This window comes from Pan troglodytes, chromosome 18, assembly GCF_028858775.2.
Source record: "Pan troglodytes isolate AG18354 chromosome 18, NHGRI_mPanTro3-v2.0_pri, whole genome shotgun sequence".
Taxonomy (NCBI): domain Eukaryota; kingdom Metazoa; phylum Chordata; class Mammalia; order Primates; family Hominidae; genus Pan; species Pan troglodytes.
In genome coordinates, this window is record NC_072416.2 from 11,497,283 (window position 1) to 11,522,139 (window position 24,857).

The following is a 24,857-nucleotide window of genomic DNA, read 5'->3' on the forward strand; positions in this document are numbered from 1 at the left end:
AGGTGTGGTGGCTGTAATCCCAGCTACTCAGGAGACTGAGGCGGAATTGCCAGAACCCTGGAGGGCAGAGGTGGCAGTAAGCTGAGATCGGGCCACTGCACTCCAGCCTAGGTGACAGAATGAGACTCAGTCTCCCACCCTGCCAAAAAGTTTGCAATGTCGGCAGCAAAGTGCAAACAGAGCCGGCTCTGGGTGAAAGCTTTAGTTATGAAAAATAAGAAAAAAAAATCCCTAAGCATTTCTTAACACTAGTTTTAAAAAAAACCCCTCTCCAAAGGTATGTTTCTCCTTCAACTTTCTTGAGTTTGCCAGGCTGTCAGGATGCAAGCTACCTACTCTTTTCTGGATGGATCAGGACAAAGTTTTTAAACAAAGACTCTGTCCTCTCCACAAGCCCTTCCCACCACCACCCCCCCCCACCCCCCGCCGCCATAATTACAGGGGCTGTGAAATGGCTGTTGAGTGATGGTGACACAACCAGAAGGCAGATGAAAAGGTCAGGCTCTAAGAGGGGTTCAGCCTCCCAGTACCAGCCTGCTGTGCCCAGGTGTGGGAGTGCTGGGAGAACTGTCTTCCCCAGACAGGCAGCTATGCCGCCTCCCACTGCAAAGGCACCAGAAGGCAACATCCGTCCAATCCAAAGACCGCCACCCCTGCCTTTTCCCACCCACTTCAAGCCAGCTCCCCTACAACCAACCAAGCCAAGAATTAGAAAACTGCTTTGCCCAGGCCCCAGGAGAGGCGCAAGGGGCACTTAGGTGGAAATTTGCCTTGGAGAAGTCACGCAAGGTCCCTGTCAGCTGCCAGGGGGCCAGATCTGGGAATCTGGGGCCTCCAGCTCCAGGAGGAAGAGGGATTCTGTGGGTTGAGCCCATGTGTCTGAGCAGCTGGAGAAATACCACCCTTGATCCACGCCCTGGGATGGGGTTGGAACCTCCACTCAGCCACCAGTGGGCACCTCTCCTTTTTAAATGCTTTTAATGCTCTTCAGATGGGGAGAGGTTGTTGCAATGGTCATAGGCTGTGCTGATGGCCGGGAACACCCCACACCTGCCCCCCATACCCCTTCCTCCAGGAGATACTTGAAAGGGACCATGCCCGGCTGAAGCCCCGTCTCGTGTGGAAGAATGTCATCTCCAGTGTCTGCTGCCTCCTCCCCGCAAAGTCTCCCACAAGCACAGGACAAGGGGTGCTTCCACCATCTCCTAGGAGCTGATGACATGTCCAGACCAGGTCTCATGCTTGGTGCCTGGTGCCAGGTGAGTGATGACGACCTCCACGGCCTGCAGCTTCTCATTCTTGGGCGGGATGGAGCACATTTTATAGGTGACCTCGTCGCCTTCCACTGGGACATACTCCCCTTCCACGCTACGGGGGCATAAATAAAGCAGTCAGGGCTCACACTGGGACATGGCTCCCTTCCCCAAGACACCAGCCACCACAGCAGGCACCATCTGACCAACCACCGGGAACCTCTTTCCAAAGAACTGCCCCTCCACCAGAGGGAGCTGCCACACTGCCCCCAGCCTCTGTCCCAGCCAAGGAGGCCCTGGCCCAATCAGCTCCTTCCCTGGGACTTTTGATGCTGGAACTGAAAGAGCTCAGCCACCTGTGGGTGCTCACATGGTGACATGAAATGTGGGAGGGAGCCTGGGCTTGTGAAGGAAGAGTAAAGACAGCCAGTCCAAGCCAGAGAGAAACAAGGCCATCATGGAGTGAGAATCCGAGTTGAGGGGTGGCCTGGGCAGGGCTTTCCTGAGGTCCTCAGCACGGCAGCCCCTGGTTCCAGGAGTCTCAGAAACCACACCATGTCTTTGTTCTCAAATTCCCCAGTTTCCCAGCCTGCCTTTTTTTGAGACAGTCTTGTTCTGTTGCCCAGGCTGGAGTGCAGTGGTGTGATCTCAGCTTACTGCATCCACCTCCCGAGTTCAAGTGATTCTCCTGCCTCAGCCAAGTATCTGGGACTATAGGCACCACAGCCAGCTAATTTTTGTATTTTTAGCAAAGTCGGGGTTTCACCATGTTAGCCAGGCTGGTCTCAAACTCCTGACCTTAAGTGAGCCACCTGCCTCAGCCTCCGAAAGTGCTGGGATTACAAGCATGAGCCACCACGCCTGGACTCCCAGAGAGCCTTCAAGAAGGTCCCTTTGGTGCTTGAAGCTAGTTCCTGGAGGGGCCTCTCCCTGTGACCACCCCCAGGAAGGTTCCCTTACTTTCTAGGGGATATGAGTCACCCTCTCACATGAGACTGGCATCTTGATGTCCCCTTGATGAAACCCCCCCCAGAGGAAAACCCCCTTCAGATGCTAAATGCCAGGGCCAGCCAGCTCCCCTAGTAACTGGTTTGTTTTGATTGGAGAATCGTATGGTGAAGAGTGTTTCCCTCTTTGATCTGGTCACGAGGGAGCTCAGAAATAAATCTGCAGCCCACTTCCAGCAGCAGAACCAGATATCACAGTATTTCCATCTTCCTAAATATTTCTTTGCCCCAACCTCTATGTCTTCCTTACTGATTCAAAATCCTTTCTGGGACGAGGCAGTATGGAAATACCCTTACACATCCATGTATGCATTCATATGTGAAATGCGTCACCTTGGTATTCTTCTCCTGCCTGCCGGTCTGATAGGTAAGCATGGGGCAGGGGTGGGCAAAGGAGGGGTAACTCCCCCATTGTAGTGGGCTCCTCTTTTCAGAAATGTGGTTTCCGTGTTAGCCGGTATGCTGTGCAGAGTAGGACTCTGTCTGCCCCTGCCTGAAGTAAAAGACTAAGGGTGCTTAGGCCAAAGAAGCAGGTAGAGACAAGGGTGCAGATCGAGGGTCCTCCCCTGTCTAAAGGCTGCCCAGAGGATCAGAGGTGAAGCATGGGGGGCTGGGTGCCTTCCAGCCCAGCCCTAGGATGTGTGCGCCCCACCCCAGACTCCCCAAGGGTTTTCAGACACTCAGGAAGGAAGGACGTCAGTAAGCATGCAGCAGGAGAAAGGCCCACCCCAAACTTCCTTCCTTGAGCAAAGGGGCAGGACAGCCCCCAGCCTCACCAGTCCACCTCCCCCAAAGGAGGGCAGGAAGCTGGACTGGTCCCCAGGCCAAACAGGGCTCCCCAGCCTCATGGGGTGTCCTTGGCCAGATATAATGGGCACTCGGACTCACCCCAGCAGTCCCTGCTGCTCACACACATGCACCATGCACACGCGCACACACACCATACACAGCTGACACCACCCTGTCTCCCACAAGCATAGTCGGGCACCCCCAGATCCATTTCCATCACTTTCTGGCTATGTGATCTTGGGCAGATCTGGTTTTTTTTGTTTTTTTGTTTTTTTTTTTTTGAGATGGAGTTTTGCTCTTGTTGCCCAGGCTGCAGTGCAATGGCGCGATCTCGGCTCACCATAACCTCCACCTCCTGGGTTCAAGTGATTCTCCTGCCTTAGCCTCCGAAGTAGCTGGGATTACAGGCACTCGCCATCATTCCCCGCTTTTTTTTTTTTTTTTGTATTTATTTTTGTTATTACAGGATTTCACCATGTTGGCCAGGCTGGTCTTGAAGTCCTGACCTCAGGTGATCCGCCCGCCTCCCAAAGTGCTGGGACTACAGGTGTGAGCCACCATGCCCGATCCTTTTTTTTTTTTTTTTTTGAAATGGCGTTTCACCCTTGTCACTCAGGCTGGAGTGCAATGGTGAGATCTCGGCTCACTGCAACCTCTACCTCCTGGATTCAAGTGATTCTCCTGCCTCTGCCTTCCGAGTAGCTGGGATTACATGCACCTGTCACCACACCCTGCTAATTTTTTTTTTTTTTTTTTTTGAGATGGAGTCTCGCTCTTGTTGCCCAGGCTGGAGTGCAGTGGCGCAATCTCGGCTCATTGCAAACTCCGCCTCCCAGGTTCACACCATTCTCCTGCCTCAGCCTCCCGAGTAGCTGGGACTACAGGTGCCCGCCACCATGCCCGGCTAATTTTTTTAGTAGAGACGGGATTTCACCGTTAGCCAGAATGGTCTGGATCTCCTGACCTCGTGATCCACCCACCTTGGCCTCCCAAAGTGCTGGGATTACAGGCGTGAGCCACCACGCCCAGCACACACAAAACCTTACACACCTATTCACAAAGACACACCCAGGGACAATCACAGGTACCGTGTCGCCCCCAGCCTCACATCCCCCAACACAGCTCCGTAGAGTCTCACAACCCCAACCCAACACACACACAGGAGCACAGCTGGAGCACCAGCCACAGGCAGAGTCACACAGGCCCAGCCATTCCCAACCCAACACACACAGGAGCACAGCTGGAGCACCAGCCACAGGCAGAGTCACACAGGCCCAGCCATTCGTCCTCACACCCAGTGCCCATCAGAGTCACACACCATCCCCACCTCCACAGGGCCAAGGAAGCGCCCACCCCAGCCAGGCCACCCAGACCCGCTGCTGACTCACTCAGAGATGTGCAGGAAGATGTCGGGGCCGCCATCAGCTGGGGTAATGAAGCCGTGGCCCTTGGACCGGCAGAAGCATTTGCAGACTCCTTTGTAGACGGGGCCCTGTGAAGCCCGCACCGTCCTGACAGAGAGGGGGAAATGTCAGGGGCCCCATCAGCGCTCCTGGGCACACACAGCTCATTCCAGCCCCTGCCCACAGCTGTGCCCCATCAAGCCCTAGCCAGGACCGCCATGTACAGTCACACAGGCTGAGGACTGCACAACCCTCAACCCTGGGAGCCGCTCACAAAGATGCTGGGGGAAAGGACTCTTTGGATGACCCTGGCAAATTTTCTCGGGCCTGTTTTCCCTCCTGGAAAGAGGGAGTTGAACTAAAACATCACTGAACATCCCTCCAGAAACTAATGATTTACTATTAATAACACAAGCATCCTCCACTCGCAGGGCCTGAGACCTGCATCTGCCAGGCATCGTGTGGGTCCTTCGCAGCCCTGGTGCTGTGCCCATTTTGCAGCTGCAGAATTCACAGTCTTACAGGGAAACAGACTCTCATGTGTGGTTAAAGCCCAGCGATTCTGACCTCAGCAATTGCCCACCCATTGCCACTCCCAGCTGGTAACAGGTTCTTTTGGGCTAGGCAGTACCCTGAATTTACAAGGCGCCTTCCTAGTTTCTCACCCTCAGCCCAGCCCCAGGTCTGCCTATTTGACAGTCCGGGACATAGGCCCAAAAATGACCAGAGACACAGTGAATCTCTGGCCTCAGGCAAGAGATCCATCTGAGAACGCGTCCCCTGCCCGCTCCAGACTCACGCCGAGAAGGTCCTCGTCCGGCGAGTGGGCAGTGGGCTTGGGACCACGTTGCCCCGCAGAGGGGATGGTGAGCGCTCACGGCTCCGAGGGGTGTCCAGCAGCCCGACTGAAGCTTGATGGGTGGGGGGCTGTGGTGGTGGGGGAGGCTCAGATGACATGGCTGACCTGGAAGGAGAAGAGGCTGTCAGGGGCTCGTGCCTTGCAAGGTAGGGACCCTGTGCTTACCCCCATGTCCACGTCTGACAGTCCAGTATCTGAGGCTCATTCCTCTCGGGCACCTCAGCACCATTGTCACCTTGTCTGGGAGCACGCCTGGCGAGGTCACATGCCTACTCCGGGCTCCTGAAGCAACCGTGGGGCCCCCTCGATCATAGCTCTTCATGAAAATACCACATCCTCCCCCATGACCAGGATGGCATCGGTCCCCTCTGTGTCCCCAACACAAGGCATGGATGCCGGCACACTTGGGACACATAGTATTGTGGGAGGGAAAAAGGCAGGTGAGGAAGGTGAGCAGAAAACCCAAAGCCAGGGGCCAGGCACAGTGGCTCACACCTGCAATCCCAGCACTCTGGGAGGCCGAGGCAGGCGGATCACTTAATGTCAGGAGTTCGAGACTAGCCTGGCCAACATGTGGAAACCCAGTCTCTAATACGAATACAAAAATTAGCTGGGCATGGCGGCAGGCACCTGTAATCCCATCTACTTGAAGGCTGAGACATGAGAATTGCTTGAACCTGGGAGGCGGAAGTTCCAGTGAGCTGAGATCACACCACTGCACTCCAGCCTGGGCTACAGAGCAAGACTCTGTCTCAAAAAAGAAAACCCAAAGCCAGGGAGATTTTAATGCCAACCACCTAGATCCAAACTCAGCCACTCCACGGACCCTCCCTGACGCTGCTGGGAGCCAGACACCACAGGGAAGCAGGGGCAAAAACTGACCCTCACGCGGCATCTGCCTCCAGGGAACTGTGGAACACATCGCAGAGAGCTCAGGGGCCACGTTTGGATCCCTGAGCAGCCGTCACAAGCCTGCACCCAGGACTGGGGGGCCTGCTGTGGGAGCCCAAAGGGAAAGGGAGAATTTCCAAGGCTGCATCCAGCTCCATCAGGCCCAGTGAATTTCCACACAGCCCGGGTCGCCGCGCTGCTATGAAATCAAATTCCTTCTGTGACCCCTAGTATGTACCCGTAAATCCAGCTGGAGGGCTGGAGGGAATTCCCTAGCTGCTGCTGTGCTTTTGACAATTTTTCAAGAGCAGGACACTCGCTGTACACAATAAACACTGAACATTGAATACAAAGGTGTTGGCTCTAACGCGGCCTCAGCTCGAGGTTCACGGGAAAGAGAAACAGTCCAGCAGTCAGAGGCCCTTGGGTAAGTCCTTTCCCCTCTCTGGGCTCAGTTTCCGAATCTGCAAAGTGGGGCAGCTGGGTGGGCATCACTTGGCACGTGCGCAGGGCTGGTGATGGGGGTACGAGATGAAGTAGGGAGAAGCCTAACTCAGGACACCACTCAACGCCACACAGCCGGTAGGGACAGCAGCAGCCCTGGATAGGTTTGACTCAGGTCCCATGGGGTTTTCAAATTTAGATTTGAAGCATGGGCCAGGTGCGGTGGCTCACACCTGTAATCCCAGCACTTTGAGAGGCTGAGGCAGGTGGATCACCTGAGGTCAGGAGTTGGAGACCAGCCTGGCCAACATGGCGAAAACCAGTCTCTACTAAAAATACAAAATTAGCTGGGCGTGGTGGTGGGTGCCTGTAATCCCAGCTACTCGGGAGGCCAAAGCTGGAGAATTGCTTGAACCAGGGAGCTGTGGGTTGCAATGAGCCGAGATCACACCACAGCACTCCAGCCTGGGTGACAGAGTGAGACTCCGTCTCAAAAAAAAATAACTTTTATTTTTTTGAGACAGTGTCTCACTGTCACCCAGGCTGGAGGGCAGTGGCATAATCAGAGTTCACTGTAGCCTTGACCTCCATGCCTAATTTTTTTTTTTTTCTTTTAAATAGAGACAGGGTATCACTATGTTGCCCAGGCTGATCTCAAACTCCTGGGCTCAACGGATTCTCCCACCTCTTCCTCCCAAAGTGCTAGGATTACAGGCATGAACCACCATGCCCGGCCTGAACTATCTTAAACATCCCAGGGGGTTTCCTCAAAATCCAGGTTTCCAGCTGCTCGTGGAAAGAAATGAAGCTCTCACAACCTTCAACCTCAGTTTGCCACCCCAGTCCCCTCATTTATAGGAGTCTTCAACCTACATCACCCAAAAATCCCACCACACCCCCCGAACCGCCTTCAACCATAGCCACCCAAGAACCAGGCCCGACTGCTCAGAGGAGAAGGGATGCCCCATCCCTGAAATGTCAGAACCCCTCCCCGGACATTGCTGCACTCTCCCGTTGGGCCTCAGTTCTGTCGGGCTGGGAAGCTGGTGGCTGGCTTGCCTTCTGGAGGAGGTGGCATCCTACCTCCTGTCCCTTCTCTCAGCTACAGCCGCGGCCAAGGAGGAACCTGAGTCCAGGGAGCCCCCACCTCAAAAAGGCCCCAGCTGCTGGCGTGGGGGCCAGGGCCCCCGCATGACCCACCAGCACAGGTCATAGAGTCCTAGAATGTTCAACGCCCAGAGTTCCAGGAAAGAGGCTGGCCCGGGGAGGGGAGGGCCCTGTCCAGGCCTCCCAGGACAGCAGACGGGAACAGTGGCTTTGCAACTCCACAGTTAGAGACACTGCCCTGCCTTGTTCTATCCAAAGTCTCCCTCCCTCCTTTCTCCTGGAGTCAAGCATAGCTGACTTTTTTTTTTTTTTTTTTTAATTTGAGATGGAGTCCTGCTGTCGCCCAGGCTGGAGTGCAATGGCACAATCTCGGCTCACTGCAACCTCCACCTTCTGGGTTCAAGCGATTCTCCTGCCTCAGCCTCCCAAGTAGCAGGGGTTACAGGTGCCCGCCATCACGCCCGGCTAATGAAGCATAGCTGACTTCTAATCCTACCCCTTGCCTGCTGTGTGGTCTTGTACAAGTTACTTAATCTCTCTGGGCCTCAGTTTCCACATCTGGAAAATGGGAATTATAATAGTCCCGATTTCACACCATCAGGCTGAACTGAAAACAAAATAATACACACTAAGCACTGGGCACACTGTCCGCCCAGGTCCAGTGAGCAGTAATTGTCAGCTACGACTGTTGTTATAATTGTCATCATAAAGTCACTCAACAGATACGTGCCCAATACCAAGCCCTGTTCAAGGCCCCAGAGACAAAGGGCTGAACTTGAAGCCAGAGAATAAACAGTTAAATAAACATAAACCAGATCATTACAGATCCCAAAAGGGCTGTAAAGAAACAGACAGAAGGGGATAGGGGGAGAAGGGTGGGAATACACATGCTAATCAGGGTGCCTGCAGGACCCTGAACAGCAAGAAACGGGTACCATTTGCAAAACGGAGGGAGGCTGTTCCAGGTATGGGGAACAGCCTGTGCAAAGGCCCTGAGGTTGGCAAGGGCCCAGGTGGGACTGAGGCCAGTGGGGAAACCATGTGATGGGTGGGGGACTAGGAATGGGAGGCAGGAGAGGTGGTGGAAAGGGCAGGGCCCGCTCAGGAATCATGCCGCGTCATCATCATCATCACTGTCATTGTCACCACCGTCATCCTTGCATCTTCCATTTGTCACACCCATTTTCCCCTGGGTGAATGGCAGAGACCCAAAATGGGGACCCCCTTCTTTCTCCACCCAAGCCCCCTTAACACCCCAAGTGCACCCAATCCTTCACAGATGCCACTGGAAGCTCATGGCCTGTAGGGGTGAGGAGTCTGAGGGCAGCACAGGGCCCCTCTGTGTCCCAAGGGCCCAGCACAGGCACTGGCACAGAGCAGGGTCTCCAGACGGTCCAGGAATGGCCACAAGGCTGGCTTTTTTTTTTTTTTTTTTTTTCCAGATAGGATCTCACTTGGTCACCTAGGCTGGAATGCAGTGGCGCGACCATGGCTCACTGAAGCCTCTCAACCTCCTGGGCTCAGGTGATCTGCGCACCCCAGCCTCCTGGGTTGTGGGACTACGGCCACGTGCCACCACAACCAGCTCATTTTTTGTATTTTTTGTAGAGACAGGGTTTCAATATGTTGCCCAGGCTGGTCTTAAACTCCTGGGCTCAAGCGATCGGCGCACCTTGGCTTCCCAAAGTGCTGGGATTACAGGTGTGAGCCACCACACCCAGCTTCCAAGCCTCATTCTTTGCCAGCATTAGGACCCAAAGCCCCAGCTGGCTGCCACTGCATTGGTGTGCACTCAGCACCATGCCCAGCCCAGCAGGAGGTGGCTACATTCCTGCTCACCTGATAGTGGAAGAAACTGAGGCACGGAGCAGACGTGACTAGAGGCGGGGGCAGTGCCACCTGGGAGACCCAGGAGCTTTATCCAGCCTCTCATGGCCCATCTGGGCTGAAGCCAAGCTGGGGTGGCCAGAGTAGGCCTGTCCAAGGGCCACTCACTCCCCAGTAGGCCCAGCAGAGAGGAGTGAATGGCCTCAGTGCGGGGGAGGGCCGGGCAAAGTCCAGCTGGAAAGAAAACAACTGGGGGGCGGGTAGCCAGGCACCCAGAAGCCAGCTCTGAGTCCCTGGCCAGCCGCTGCTGTGTCCCCTCCACAATACACACATACACAAGGATGGGGGCACACAGCAGCCCCGCCCACCAGCACAGTCCCAGCTTCCAGCCAGCCACTGCTCTCCCAGCAATACCAGGCATGGCCTTGGAGTGTCCCCAGCAGAAGACAGGGCCTGCCCTCTGTGACTAGCCTTCAGCTCCCCACAGCTGGGGGAGGGAGGAAGGCTGCAAACAGATCCGCCACTCAGATGAGCTTCTGGCCTGCAACAAACTTCGACCAAATGTCACGCCCAAGGTGTCATGACTGCCAGGCTGCATGTACATGTGTGCTCGTTTGTGCACAGGTATGTAGGTGTATGCACATGTGTATGTGTGTGCTGTGTGTATACGCATGTGTACACATACATATGTGCCCACACATGGCTGTCTCTGCATCTGAGCGCATACACGTGTATGCATGCGTGAACTTGTTGCCGTCTGTATGCACACGTCCATGGAGCGGGGAGCCTCACCTCACCGCACAGCACGCTGGGCACCTGTGCTGCCACAGGGGACCTTGATGAACTCTGCCACTTCCTATTGAACCAACAGATAAGGGAGTGGGACAGACCATGACTACTACCACCACAGCAGTGTCCTGGGGCCATTCTGCTTACTACTTTACAACACTTCACACAGCTCAGCTCATTCTATCCCCAATTCACTAATGGGAGAACGGAGACACAAAGAGTCAAGTTACTTGCCCAGGGTCGCCCGGCTAACAAAGACCCTGGTGAAATACGGAGTAAGTCAGACAGCAGAAATGCTACGGAGAAAAAGCCAGCAGGGTAAGGGGGAGAGGCTGTACCAGGAGGTGCCCAGCTGGCCATGCACCCCCTTCCCCAGTCAGCCCCCAGGCTCTGATGAGTGCCCGGCCAAGGCAGGGAGCCCAGGGTGGTGGGGGCAGGAAGCCACGCCCACCCTGACTGCCCCAGGGATGGGTGTGTCGGCTGGGAGAAGGGGGCCTCGGCCCAAAATAGCCTGGGAATTTTCCATAGGCTCTGCAGCTCCTCCTGGAAGGTCCTGGAGTTCAGCTGGGTACCAAGACTGGCTTTCCCAGCCCCTGCTCAGCCTGCCCCCATGTCTGGAGACTTACGGCCCAATCATGCAGCCCCCGTTACCCACTCCCCAACTTCCTGCCCTCCTGGCCTGAAAACCCACCACCCACATCAATGGGAGCCAAGCAGCCCTGTGCTTACTGCAAGGAGGGCTTTAGCAGTGCTATCAGCCATTTACACTCTAGTAAGAGGGAGCTCATTGAAGGAGACTCCATTCATTTTTGTTTTTGTGAGACAGAGTCTCCCTCTGTTGCCCAGGATGGAGTGCAGTGGCACAATCTCAGCTCACTGCAGACCCCCGCCCCCCCAGGTTCAAGCGATTCTCCTGCCTTAGCCTCCCGAGTAGCTGGGACTACGGGCATGTACCACCACACCCAGCTAATTGTTGTATTTTTAGTAGAGACGGGGTTTCACCATTTTAGCCAATCTGGTCTCGGACTCCTGACCTCTCATGATTTACCCGCTTCAGCCTCCCAAAGTCCTGGGATTACAGGCATGAGCCACCGTGCCCAGCCAGAGATTCCATTATTAATAGCTTCAGCCCCTTTATTGAAGACAGGATGATAGAAGGCAGGGGGATAAGAGTTCAAGTCAGACACCTCATTCTTGGCAAAGCGAGAACCTCTCCAAGCCTGCTCTGCAAAATAAGGGTGTCTTGAGCCTTCCATGGGATGCTGGCTGGGGAAGGCCAGGGTTGGGCATGGTGTTGGGGCAGCTTCCAGCCCGGAGCCAGCCCACTGCTGGCAGGTGTGGTGGGTGGATAGTGGCCCGCACTATGGGGATGGGGCAGGCTGTAGTGCTTTCATACACCCTACAGCCACTGTCCACAGACTTCTGTGTCAGGCCCTGTTGGGGGATTACAAACATCAACTGCATGCATGTAAACATCGACCCAACAGGGGAGGCAGTTTTAGCAGCCCCGTTTTACAGATGAGGAAACTAAGGCACAGAGTTAAGCCAGTGATTCTACTTCCTACTTTAATGCAGTCAGGAATCTCTGGGGATCTTGTTCAAATGCAGATTGCCATTCAGCAGGTGTGGGGTGGGGCCTGAGATTCTTCATTTCTTTTTTATTTTTTTTGAGACAGGGTCTTGCTTTGTTACCCAGGCTGGAGTTTGGTGGCACAATCATGGCTCACTGCAGCCTCAACCTCCTGGGCTCAAGGGATCCTCTCACTTCAACCTCCCAAGTAGCTGGGACTACAGGCGTGTGCTACCACACCCAGCTAATTTTTTTATTTTTTGTAGAGACAAGGTCTCACTATGTTGTCCAGGCTGGTCTCGACCTCCCGGGCTCAAGAGATTCTCCCACCTCGGCCTCCCAAAGTGCTGGGATTACAGGCTCGAGATTCCTGGCCAAGATTCTACATTTCTAAGGCGCTCCCAGTGAGGCAGGTGTCCCTGACCCAGGGAACAGGGCAGTAGCCCGGCTACACTGGCCCATCTCACAGCCCAAGGCTTACCAGTGCAGGAGGTGGAAGGGAAATGGCGCAGGGATCGGGGTGAGACTCTAGAAGAGTAGCGAAGTTACCTTAGTGCACCTGGGTTCCTCCTTTGTAAACAGACAGAGACACTGAGCTGACCCATCCCAGTCTCCAGCGCAGCTGAGCCCCAGCCTGGGAGAACTGCCGGCACGTGGGCCGAGAGGCGGGGCGGGTCAGCTGAGCCCAGATAGAAGGGTCCCTGGAAGCGACAGAAGCCGAGAACGAGCCAGAGGTTGACGCAGCAGCGTCAGGCTGGCCTAGCCACATTCCCCTCCATTGTTCCGGGGAGAGCGGGGGGTCTGGCGAGGGAGGAGCAGAGAGAGAGGAGGGGGAGGGACACGAAGGGATGGGGGTTGGAGTGTCCAGCGGGAGGGACGGGAGGCAAAGGGGAGGGGGCAGCCAGGCCGGAGTCAGCCCTCCGCTGGCTAAGGACCTGAAGCCAACAGTCACAGAGAAGTGCAAACAGGCGGGCAGGGAAGGTGCAGCCCGGCGCCTACGTCTGCCCAGAGCCCCCTTCCAGGCCCCGCCAAGCTGGGAATAGCTCTTCCGCCCTCAGGAGCCCCTGAGTGCTGGGAAGAGGCCGGAAACCCGAGGAGTGTACCGGGAACCCAAGGGGGCCTCCAACATTGCCGCTGCCTGTGCCCCCATTAGCACCCCCGGACGGCCTCGACCGGACGGGCGACCCCACCCAGCAGGGAGACGGTCACCCCTCCGCCACCACCCACCTGGGACCCAGCGCCCGCCCCAGTTCTCAGCCTGGACTGCCCCTCCTGCGGGAAGCCGAAGCCCTCCTTCTCAACAAGAACCCTACTCTACACTCCTCCCCCACTCAATCCGTCCATCCTTCTCTCCATTCTCGGGGGGCTTTGGCTCAGACCTGAGATTGAGCCCTGACTGCTCCCCACTCCCTCTGTGACTCCTGCCAGGCGATTTTACCGCCCCACCCGAGTTTCCTCATCTGTCAAAGGGGACAGGAACGGTGCTGCGTCGCAGGGCTCGGACGCTGTGCAGATGGTGCCGCGAAAATGCCAAGCGCACGGCGGGCTCAGTCCACAATAGTTGTGCGGCTGATGGTGGAAGTGTCAGGCACGGGCCCATCTGAAATCACCTTCCCTCCCATTCCTGCCCCTGCTGATGGAACACAAACCAAATGCGCTGGCTTTGCCACTCGGTGGAACAAAGACCGATCCCCTACCTAGGGGACCCACCGTCAACCACCCTCAACCCCACCCCATGGCCCCACGCACGCTGGGCCTAGCTCAGCTTATGCAAAACATCTACTCCCAGCCGGGCTCTGCGCCGCTTTCTTGCGCTGAGGGGACCAGCATCGAGAACTCACGGTCATCACCGAGGCCACCCAGGGAGTGCAGAGGGCGGTGGGGTCTCCAAGGAGGACCCCGAGCCCAGAGGAGGGCCAAAGGCCCGAAGGGAGGGAGAACAGAGGCAGAGAGAGGCTGGAGAAGGTAGTGGCGGAAGGTAACAGGAAGCCCTGCTGAGAAGTTGGGGACTTAGACGACAATGGGACTTCGGTGGACGATTTTCAGCGGGGGGTAGATCTAAGCGGATTGTTTTTATAAGTTCCCTCTGGCTTCAGAGTGGCAAGCAAATGACAGGGGCAAGACTGGGCACAGAGAGACTGAGAAATATTAAAAGGGCAAGTTAAAAAACAGTAGCTTACGTGTCTCCCGGCACGGGGCTAGCTGCCTCCTTTTACTCTCACACACCCTGTTATGCCAGAAGAAGTCAGAGCCCAGTCTGCAGATGGGGAAACTGAGGCTCCGAGAGGCCTCCTATTTGGCAGAGATTTCCCCACCTATAAGACCCGAGGCCCTGCCTGGAGCGGGACGTCTCCGCCTCCCCCAGCACACACATCCACTCCAACCCCAGAAAACCATGGGGCCGGAGGCTTCCTTTTTAAAAATCAAAAAAGAACATTTCACTTCCGGCCTGCAAACCTGAACCGCCAGCGCAGCCTGCGGAAAGGGGGCCTGTGGGCGCGGGTGAAGTTTTTCTCCAGCGCCTAGGGCACCCCCACCCCCATCCGGGCGCAAACACCCGGGCCCAGCGCGCCCGGCGGCTCCTCCTCCCCCAGATGCGGCTAATCGCGCGGCGCCAGGACGGCTCCCCACCTCCCCCGCCGGGTCTGGCCGCCGTCCCAACCTCGAGCCACAGCTGGCGCGGCCAGGCCCGGCGGGGGGTGGCTCTGCTTCCCGCGTGCGACGCCCCCCGCGCCTCGCCCCACCGCCCGGCGAGTCCCCCGTCCAGGGCTCCCGCCCAAAGGCAAAAGCAGCGGGGAGGGCGGGAAGAGCTTGCCCTGCACGCAGAGAACAGGTGGCCAGGCGGGAAGTACTACCCGACGTCCGCCTAGAATCCTTGCCGCTGTTGCCACACCCACCCCTTCCCCTGGGGAGGAGCAACCCGCGTTCCCCAAACAGGCCCCGAGAAACCCAGCCCGGAACCCTCCTCTGCCGAGCTAGAAGACCCTGCAGGATGGGGGACGATGGAGGCAGAGGAGGCCGAGGCCCCACCCCTGCGGCTCCCGGGGCCTCGGGCCAGGGGCGCCTATCCTGGGGTCCCCGAGAAGAGCTCCCTACCCTGCAATCCGTTCTGCTCCGCCAGCCGCTTCGCTCCGACTGAGAACGCGAAGCTCGGGAGGGGGCGTGGCCCGAGGGGGTGGGGCGCCGATCCCCGCCCCCAGGAGCTCCCGGCCAATGGGGCTGCAGGAAGGAGCCCGGGACGGTGGGGGCGGGCGCGGAGGGAGTAGCCGGGACAGGACCTTTGTATCCGCGCCTTAGACTGGCGGGAGAGCGGAACGCAGAGCGCGGGACGTAGGCGCCGGGGCGGGGCGGGGCGGAGCTGGGCTGCACCCACCAGCAGAAAACGCCCCTGCAAAGTGAGGGAACTGTGTCCCTGCGCCCGTGCAGTTCCTTCCCCTCGCCACGCGCGCCAGGTGCGGCTCCCACCTGCCTTTGGCTCTAGAATCTGTATAAGCCCGGAGCGCGTCACTTTTAGCAGAAAGGAAATAAAGGAATGAAAAGAGAGACGGAAGAAAACAAGCAAAAAACAGAAAGGAGGAAAAGGGAAAGAAAACATACACACGCACACACACACCAGAAAAACAGGGTTTTATTTTCTCGTTGGGGATTTTGATTTTGTTCTCTTGTTTCATTTCTAGCCTTCCTTGAGTCCTGTTTTTGGAGGTAAAAAATGTTACCTCTGTTTTGCAGGAGAGGAAACTGAGGCACAGAGAGACGACCAGCCCATGGGCACGGCCAGTCGAGAGCAGCCCCTGAAGGCGAGCCTAGATCCCGGGACCAGGGTCAGCTTGGTATTTGAGGGGCGCGGGGAAGGAGAGAGGTCCCCGGAGCTCGCCCGGGACAACAGGGCCCCCGGAGGGGGCGGTGAGGACTGTGCCTGCCTCACTCTGCAGCCCCTATTGGGGCCACTGGGGAAAAGGCCCAGCAGCGAAACCGACTAGTCCAAGCCAGGCAAGGAACCGTCCTAGACGGCTGGTGGGAACAACCGCGCAGCTGCTGTGGAAAAAGCCCGGCGATTCCTCAAACCACGAGCCCTGGAGTCTCCATAAAACCCAGCAACTCCACTCCTAGGTGTCTGCGCGCCCAAGAGAAATAAAAATGTTTGTCCACACAAAAATTTACTTGAGGCCGGGTGCGGTGGCTCACGCCTGTAATTCCAGCTCTTTGGGAGGCCGAGGCAGGAGGATCACTTGAGGTCAGGTGTTCGAGACCAGCCTGGCCAACATGGTGAAACCCCATCTCTACCAAAATACACAAATTTAGCCAGGCGTGATGGTGCGTGGCTGTAGTCCCAGCTACTCAGGAGGCTGAGGCAGGAGAATCGCTTGAACCTGGGAGGTGGAGGTTGCAGTGAGCTGAGATCGCCCCACTGCACTCCAGTCTGGGTGACAAGAACAAGACTGTTTCTAAAAAAGAAAAAAAAAATGCTGCTTGACACACAGACACTCCACACACCCAACACACACATCTCCCACACAAATACACGCAGGTGGAAGCACACACAACCACATTCTCCCATCACATCCACACCCTGAGGCTTTCTCAGTCTGGAGATGGCCCTTCCTCCTCCACCAGGCAGATCTCCAGGCTCTGAGGGAAGGGGACGCAGGGATGGTAGATGGACAGACGGCAGCTGCTGGGGAAGAAATGGCCCTGAAACACCCTCTTCCCTTCAGCTGGGGGTCCTCCATCAGTTCCTGGGAACAAGAATTCCTCCCCCTACTTTTCTCTCCCTGAGTAAGCAATGTGGCTGGAGTAGGGAGGGTGGTGCCTACAGCAGCCCCTATACCTCATTCACCCCCATCCTGCCCGACCCATCCACTCCCAACCACAAGCTGGCAGGTAAGGCAGTCTGGGAGGTTAGCGGAGCCGGAAATTCAACCCAGAGAGGTTAGGGGATGCCCCAGTATGACCCTGCAAGTCCCCACCCTAGGACTCCAGGGTCCACATGCAGATGAGATATATGGGACCCCACTGCTGAGCCAGAGTGAGGAAGGCAGGGCTCTGGGGGCAGCCAGCCCCTCCCCAGGCAGGAACAAGCCACTGCCCCATCTCCAGGCCCCTCTGTAACCCAACCCCCCACACGGATTGTGCAATAATTACAGGTACAGCTCATTCCTCCAATTCCTTCTTCCTTATTATCTCATCGCCTCTGCTCAAGCTGGGCCCTTCTGGGAAAAGAAGATGAGTAGGAAGGAAAAAATGTCCCATCTCCTTTTCCCATAAACAGCCCTGGCCACAGAGTCTTCCTCATTGCACAAAAGAAAGCGTAGCCCAGAGACGGGAGCCCGGTGCCCTAAATCACATAGCAGGAAAGGCCCCACACGGGATTCCCCAGGTCCCTAGCTGCCAAAACTCCAGGCTCATTGCATTCCTGGGTGGCCTGCCCCCTGCCCTGGCCTTTGTGACTCTGCTAATTGAGTTGATTGTCATGGTTCTTGTTAATATGTTAATATTAATTGCCAACTTACTGCAAGCTTTCCATGTGCCAAGTATGGAGGTAAGTGCTTCACGTGGATAACTTTCTTTTTTTTTTTTTTTTTGACACAGAGTCTCACTGTCACCCAGGCTGGAGTGGAGTGGTGCAATCTCAGCTCACTGCAGTCTCCGCCTCCTGGGTTTAAGCGATTCTCCTGCCTCAGCCTCCCAAGTAGATGGGATTACAGGTGCATGCCACCACACCCGGCTAATTTTTGTACTTTTAGTAGAAATGGGGTTTCACCATGTTGATCAGGCTGATCTCGAACTCCTGACCTCAAGTGATCCTCATGCCTGGGCCTCCCAAAGTGTTGGATTACAAGGCTAAGCCACTGCGCCCGACCCATGGATTTCTTTCATTCTTCAGTCATTTGAGCAATCTTTTTTTCTTGTTCTTTTTCTTTTTTTTTTTTGAGACTGAGTTTTGCTCTGTTGCCCAGGCCAGAGTGCAATCTCAGCTCACTGCAACCTCCTCCTTCTCCTGCCTCAGCCTCCCAAGTAGCTGGGATTACAGTTGTGCACCACCACACCCAGGTGATCTTTGTATTTTTGTAGAGACAGGGTTTTGCCATGTTGGCCAGGCTGGTCTCGAACTCCTGACCTCAGGTGATCTGCCTGCCTCGACCTCCCAAAGTGCTGGGATTACAGGGGTGAGCCACCGCGCCCAGCTCATAACACTCTCAGCAGAAGGTATTATTTTTGCAGGGGAGGAAACTGAGGCTCGGCGAGGAGAAGACACCTGTTCAGAGTCACACAGCTCGGAGAGAGCCCACAGTTTGACCAACTTCATCCTCCTCTGTGCCAGGCCTTATTTGGAGGATGAAGAGGTGTTTTGTTTGTTTGTTTGTTTGTTTGTTTGTTTGTTTGTTTTTTTATTGAGACAGAGTCTAGCTCTGTCGCCCAGGCTGGAGTGCAGTGGCGCCATCTCGGCTCACTGCAAGCTCCGCCTCCCGGGTTCACGCCATTCTCCTGTCTCAGCCTCCCGAGTAGCTGGGACTACAGGCGCCCACCACCACACCCGGCTAATTTTTTCTATTTTTTAGTAGAGACGGGGTTTCACCTGGTTAGCCAGGATGGTCTCGATCTCCTGACCTCGTGATCCGCCCGCCTCCGCCTTCCAAAGTGCTGGGATTACAAGCGTGAGACACCGCGCCCGGCCTGGGGGATGAAGAGGTTTAAAAAAAACACAAAAATCCAGTCTTCCAGAAGCCCTGACCCATGCAGCTTCCTGGTGGGGCACTGTGCCCTGTGTGCTGAGGGCCTGGGGTCTAGTTCAGCTCTCCCGCAGCCGTGCTGTGTGACCTCGGCTGGCTTTGCCACCTTTTCCGGCCGGGCCTGTGGGTTATGGGGTGGGAGAGAGGAGTCCTCGCCCCATGGCAGGGTTTGGGGCACAGAACCTGAAGAGGGAGAAATTGAGGCGGACTCATGGAAGCCCGGTGCTGCCCCCTGGTGGCGATGGCCGGGAAGGGCAGCGCCAGAGAGCATCCCCCCCATCAGCTCCCTCATCCATTCCCCCTCAAGGCTTCCCCAGTTCAGACATCACGCCTGGGGTCCCGACCTGTGTTAGGGGGACCATCGCTTCAAAATCCCCAGGGAAGGAGGCGGTCCCTAACCCTTCCCAAAATGTGTAACTTCAAGTCTGTACAGGAAGCCCAGGCCCGGAGCAGTGGCTCACGCCTGTAATCCCAGCACTTTGAGAGGCTGAGGCGGGCAGATCACCTGAGATTGGGAGTTCGAGACCAGCCTGACCAACATGGAGAAACCCCATCTGTACTAAAAATACAAAATGAGCCCAGTGTGGTGACACATGCCTGTAATCCCAGCTACTTGGGAGGCTGAGGGAGGAGAATTGCTTGAACCCGGGAAGCAGAGGTTGCCACGAGCCGAGATCATGCCATTGCACTCCAGCCTGGGCAACAAGAGCAAAACTCCGTCTCAAAAAAAAAAAAAAAAAAAAAAAAAGGATCTGGGATAGCATCAGATTGGTGCCCCACGGCTGCATCTAATCCTGACTTTCCCCTTCCTGGCTGTATCCTTGTGTAAAGCCCTTGGCCTGCCATTGGCACAGAGGATGAGGTCTATAATTGGGAGTTCCTCTTCTGAGCCATTCAAGCCATTTGCATTTTACAATAATAATGCTGGCTTCATTATGAAGGGAAAATGAAGCAGGCAAAAAAAAGAATGCTGGCTTCATGGACCACATCAAAAGCAGACCCCTCACCTGGGTTATGTCATCTGATTTCACAACAACCCTATGAGCTTCTTATTACCCCTATTTTACAGATGAGGCAGGGAGGGCATGGAGGTTTAAAGAAAGGTGGGGGCCAGGCATGGTGGCTCACACCTGTGATCCCAGCACTTTGGGAGGCCGAGGCAAGAGGATCACATGAGGCCAGGAGTTCAAGACCAACCTGGGCAATATAGTGAGACCCCATCTCTACTAAAAATAAGAAAAAATTAGCCAGGCATGGTGGTAAGCACCTGTAGTCCCAGCTACTCCAGAGGCTAAGGTGAGGAGGAAGACTTGAGCCCAGGAGTTTGAGGGTACAGTGAGCTATGATTACGCCACTGCACTCTGGCCTGGGCCACAGAGCAAGACCCTGTCTCAAGGCAAAAAGAAAAAAGTGGGACCTTGCCCAAGCTCATAAAGCTGAATAAGCAGGAGGCAGACTGGACTTTTGAGCAGGTAAACACACACACATTTACACCATGAATATGTGTGGACATATGAACCTATACATACCTACATTTCTTCTTTCTTTTTTTAGATGGAGTTTCACTCTTCTTGCCCAGGCTGGAGTGCAGTGGCGCGATCTGGGCTCACTGCAAACTCTGCCTCCAGGTTCAAGTGATTCTCCTGCCTTAGCCTCCTGAGTAGCTGGGATTACAGGCACGTGCCACCACGCCCGGCTAATTTTTGTATTTTTAGTAGAGACAGGGTTTCACCATGTTGGCCTGGCTGGTCTCAAACTCCTGAGCTCAAGTGATCTGCCTGCCTCGGCCTCCCAAAGTGCTGGGATTACAGGCGTGAGCCACCGTGCCCAGCCACATTCCTAAGAGGACATGAACATGCTACAATTAGATCTTCACATACATCTGGTTAGCTCCCTCAGGATAAATTCCTCCAAACAGAATGGCTGGGCTCTAACAGGACTATATTTCAGACCCTTGATCAGTTTCCCTACCCAGCCGTCAGAAATCTCCCACCCACCCACCATGTGGGGCCGTGGAAACGTGGAGCAGGGCCATCTCCAAAGGCTGTTCAAGCCGTGCCCGCAGGAAGCCCCTGCCCTCCTCCTGCATGAAGTGAGGATGAGGCCACAGTGAAGGCACACATCACAATGGCTGTTCTACTGGAGCCAGGCCCAGCAAGAGGTGGCCAGGTGTGGCCCCAGCTCCTCACACCTCCTGGCAACCGGGCCTCCTCATGAGAATTCCTAGAAATAAGCACATGAGCACTCAGAGCTCAGAACGCGGTGCTGCCCAGGCACTGTTGCTGGGACAGAGGCCCTCCAGAGCACCAGGATGGAATCATCCCCGGGTGAGGGCTCCCCTCATTCAGGGGCCAGGGCTGGCAGGGACCGGGAAGAAGTCTACTCTGGAGACCACAGGAAGCAGAGAGGAGACGAGGGTCTCTGTGCTGAGCTGGGGGCTGCCCTCAGTCCTCACCACCCTTCCCCGAAATCCTACTGTCCCCACCAATCAGGGGGCCACGGAACCCAATAGAGACCATTGGGCAGTGGGGCTTTCAACATGCTGTACTCTCTCTTAAAGTGTTGCAAGGAAGTCGCCAAATGAGACTAATGACTCCCCCACATCAGGTATGACGCTCCTGCCCGTGGCCAGAGACAACCGAGGCTGAGCGTGGAGGCAGCAGGAGGCAGAGGCTGTCCTGGCCCTGGGGCTGCCTGGCCATGTTGGTGTGGAATTGGGAAATTTACCGAATCTTTCAGAATCTGTTTTCCAAGTGATTCTCCTGCCTCGGCGTCCCGAGTAGCTGGGATTATAGGCGTGCGCCACTGTGCCCGGCTAATTTTTGTATTTGTAGTTGAGATGGGGTTTCACCATGTTGGCCAGACTGGTCTCGAACTCCTGATCTCGGGTGCTCTGCTGCCTTGGCCTCCCAAAGTGTTGGGATTACAGGTGTGAGCCACTGCATCCGGGCCTAAGTTTTGAGCTAAGTCCCTGGCATATAGTGAGCCCACTGATCTGAGGGTGCTTTTCTTTCTCTCTCCTAAAGATCCTTATCCTGCTGGTCCCCCTCCTCCCTATGGTCCTCCTCACCGGATGTACTTTGAAGGCCCCCAAGTTGTTCACGTAGATGAGTGCCCCTGCCGGCCTTCCCTTGTCGCTTTCTGTCCCATGCTCGGAGCTGCCCAGAATATTCTCTTTCCTGACCTCTGGCCAAGACTCTGCCCAAACAGCACATCCTCTGGCAAGTTCTCCTCCCCTGACCCCGTAGCTGTGGGACCCCGCAGCTGGCCAGCTGCCTCTGCTCCCATGCTGGCTGTGTTGCCAGTGGCCACCGAAGCATCTCTCTCCAGAGGGAAATCACTGGTGGATGGGGCCTGTATACAGTAGGCACTCAGGAAATTTTTATGGAGTAGACTCCCGCTCTCTACTCTGCAAACACACCACCCCTCAGGCCACAGAGGAGGGGAAGGCAGAGCCCCCCAGGTGGGGCCTGGGTTTTGGGAATTTAAACAAATTTTCCAAGGAATTCTCGGGCAGTCTCCAGATTCAGAACTGCTGGGTTGGATAGATTCCTGGAGGGCACAGTGAAGATGACGTCACCATTGAAAAGCACCCTTTAGGTCGGGTGCGGTGGCTCAGGCCTGTAATCCCAGAACTTTGGGAGGCCAAGGCAGGTGGATCGCATGAGGTCAGGAGTTCAAGACCAGCTTGGCCAACATGGCAAAACCCCATCTCCACTAAAAATACAAAAATAAGCCGGGTGTGATGGCACATGTCTATAGTCCCAGCTACTCAGGAGGCTGAGGCAGGAGAATCGCTTGAACCCGGGAGGCAGAGGTTGCAGTGAACTGAGATCGCACCACTGCACTCCAGCCTGGACGACAGAGTGAGACTCCGTCTCAAAAATAAAAAGAAAAAAGAAAAAAGCACCCTTAGAGCCCACTGGAAACCCCACTTCCAGCTAAGAACACTTCTTTCCTTAGTTTCCTCCAAACCGGGGTGGGGGAGCCACACCACACCCCCACATATCAGGTCCCCAGTCTCCAGATTCCAGCATCTCCCCATCTCAGGTGAGCACCGACAGCCCATGGGAAGTGAGAAGCCACAGGGGTCCTGGCCCCGGGGGGTCCCACCTGCTTCCCGCTTCCCACTCCCAGAGCTGTATGCCGGCATGCCCGTGGTAGGGACGTCCATGCCGGTGCAGGCCATGTGTCCCTACTGTGGAAACCGCATCATCACGGTGACGACCTTTGTCCCGGGTGCCCTCACCTGGCTGCTGTGTACCACCCTCTTCGTGTTCGGGTGAGTGGCCGCCCCTCCACCGCTGCAGAGGCCTGAGCATTGGTAGGGGTGGGTCCGGGTGGGTCCCTGCAGGGTAGGGGGAGCTTTCGGGGAAAATAGCAGGACCAAGCATAGGGGAGGCCAGTTGGGTGGGGCCATTACCTCCTTGAGAGGAGGTGGCAGCCCTCTGACCCAGGGACCTCCCATGAGAACAGCAGGGAGCGGAGGGGTGAGTGATGCCTACAAAGCAGCCAGCTCAGGACACCCACGGCAGCTGCTGCTGTCACCAGCAGCCAAGAGCTTGCGGGTTCAGGATGGCTCTTACCTCTCAGCTGTGGAGTTTTGAAACACACAGAGGGGCAAGGCGCGGTGACTCATGCCTGTAATCCCAGCACTTTGGGAGGCCGAGGTGGGTGCGTCACTTGAGGAGTTATAGACCAGCCTGACCAATGTGCTGAAACCCTGTTTCTAAATCTATTAAAAATACAAAATTAGTCGGGTGTGGTGGCACGTGCCTGTAATCCCAGCTACTCAGGAGACTGAGGCAGGAGAATCGCTTGAACCCGGGAGGCAGAGGTTGCAGTGAGCCAAGATCACGCCACTGCACTCCAGCCTGGGCTACAGACTGAGACTCTGTCTCAAACATACGCACACACGCCCAGGCCCCTCCCAGACTCTGCCTGGGTCCCAGGTGCGTCCAGCGTGCAGTGAGAGGTGGCCCCGCTCACGCCCAGCCTCCGCTCCGGGGCTGCAAGTGCGTCCTGGGCTGCTGCTTCCTGGCATTCTGCATAAGGAGCCTAATGGACGTGAAGCACTCGTGTCCCGTGTGTCAGCGCGAGCTCTTCTACTACCACCGCCTGTGAGCCCCCAAGAAATAAATGCCAGGGGTGCCACCTGGGCACACCCGTGTCTATGTCCTTACCTTCTGCTCTGTTAGCCCAGGAGATTGGGCGGCCGCTGGTGCTCTGGGAGCCCACGTTGAGTGTGTGGGTGCCGCGCCGTCCTGTCCACCTTTCACCCTCTTTTGACTCCTTAGAGCCACAGTCCATAGTTCAGCCCCATCTTTCTGGGCTCCCTCCCATCAGCTCAAGCCTCTGCCTCTTTGGGAAAACTATCTCCCTGCAACTCCAGCCGGAAGGAGAGACCTGTTCTCCCTGATAGCCACATCCTCACCCACTGCATGCACCTCAACCCACAACTGGGCTTACTCTGGGCCCTGCCCCTGCCTTCTTGACCAGTGGCTCCGTTGCTAAGTGCAACATCCTACGGGCACTTGCTCCTTCGCTCCTACCTGACTGGGTTCTCTGTAGCCCTTGGCACTCTCCCTCCCTTCCCCAAAGACCCCATCTCCTGGGCTGCAGCAGCTCTCCAGCCCCTGCTGGTGGGTTTGTCACTTGGCCGGTGCTCCTCAGGGTCTGGCCTTGGCTCCTCCTGTCACACCCGATGCTTCCGTCGCCAGCTCCTGCATCCCACCCACAACCTTCTCCCTAGGATGCTTGAGGCCCTGCAGAGCCAACAGGTCTCACAGTAACTCCCTCCTCTCTCTTCTCCTGGGCCTAGTAGCTGGGACAAGAGTGGGTGGCGGTGCCCCCTCCAGGGCAGCCCTTCAGTCCCGTCCTTCTTGCCCTGCAGTGATTCATTTCCTCTGCTTTATCCCCTCCTTGAAGGAGGCAGCAGCCCCGGGTTTCCCTATCGAGAGTCTCGCCTGCTCCTGCTGTTCTCCAGCAGCCAGTGGCCGGCACTGAGCCGGTGATTCTTGTGGGTGAGGATCCGGAATTGCTCGGACTATGCCCGACACCTGCTGACAAAGTGCCTCTCTCAGCCCAAGTCCACATGCTTCCCCTGGGGCCCCTTGAGGCCATCTGTGAGCTGGCTCCAGCTCCCCTGCCCACCCCAGCCAGATAGGACCGAGTGCCGCTCCCTCAC

General features: G+C 56.2%; 2 protein-coding genes across 6 annotated transcripts; one reads left to right on the forward strand and one right to left on the reverse strand.

Moving 5' to 3' along the window:
* Nucleotides 1-961: 961 nt before the first annotated feature.
* CARHSP1 (calcium regulated heat stable protein 1) lies at nucleotides 962-15,129 on the reverse strand. Of its 5 annotated transcripts, XM_063796610.1 has the most exons (5): nucleotides 14,120-14,161; nucleotides 12,489-12,509; nucleotides 5,252-5,416; nucleotides 4,438-4,560; nucleotides 962-1,368 (listed from the first exon to the last, which is right to left on the reverse strand). In XM_063796610.1, exons 3-5 carry the CDS (start codon nucleotides 5,407-5,409, stop codon nucleotides 1,206-1,208), a joined length of 444 nt encoding a protein of 147 aa, XP_063652680.1. In that variant the 5' UTR covers nucleotides 5,410-5,416; nucleotides 12,489-12,509; nucleotides 14,120-14,161; the 3' UTR covers nucleotides 962-1,205. The 5 variants fall into 5 exon arrangements, with proteins under 5 accessions (XP_063652680.1, XP_001138086.1, XP_001138007.1 ...); XM_001138086.8 differs by lacking the exons at nucleotides 12,489-12,509; nucleotides 14,120-14,161 and adding an exon at nucleotides 15,036-15,129; XM_001138007.6 differs by lacking the exon at nucleotides 12,489-12,509 and having other exon boundaries at nucleotides 14,120-14,646.
* Nucleotides 15,130-22,638: 7,509 nt separating this feature from the next.
* Nucleotides 22,639-23,840, forward strand: LITAFD (LITAF domain containing). The gene is given in 2 exon segments (XM_054668158.2): nucleotides 22,639-22,956; nucleotides 23,687-23,840. Coding segments are annotated over 2 exon segments (327 nt in total). The 5' UTR covers nucleotides 22,639-22,737; the 3' UTR covers nucleotides 23,795-23,840.
* The last annotated feature ends 1,017 nt before the right edge of the window (nucleotides 23,841-24,857 follow it).

What these genes read in the sequence shown, in the direction of transcription:
- CARHSP1 (XM_001138086.8), bottom strand. Translation starts at nt 5,409, where the DNA reads ATGTCATCTGAGCCTCCCCCACCACCACAGCCCCCCACCCATCAAGCT. An exon ending in CGGACGAGGACCTTCTCGGC is followed by an intron (nt 4,561 to 5,251) that starts GTGAGTCTGGAG and finishes CCTCTCTGTCAG; the next exon opens with GACGGTGCGGGCTTCACAGG. An exon ending in ATCTTCCTGCACATCTCTGA is followed by an intron (nt 1,369 to 4,437) that starts GTGAGTCAGCAG and finishes ATGCCCCCGTAG; the next exon opens with CGTGGAAGGGGAGTATGTCC.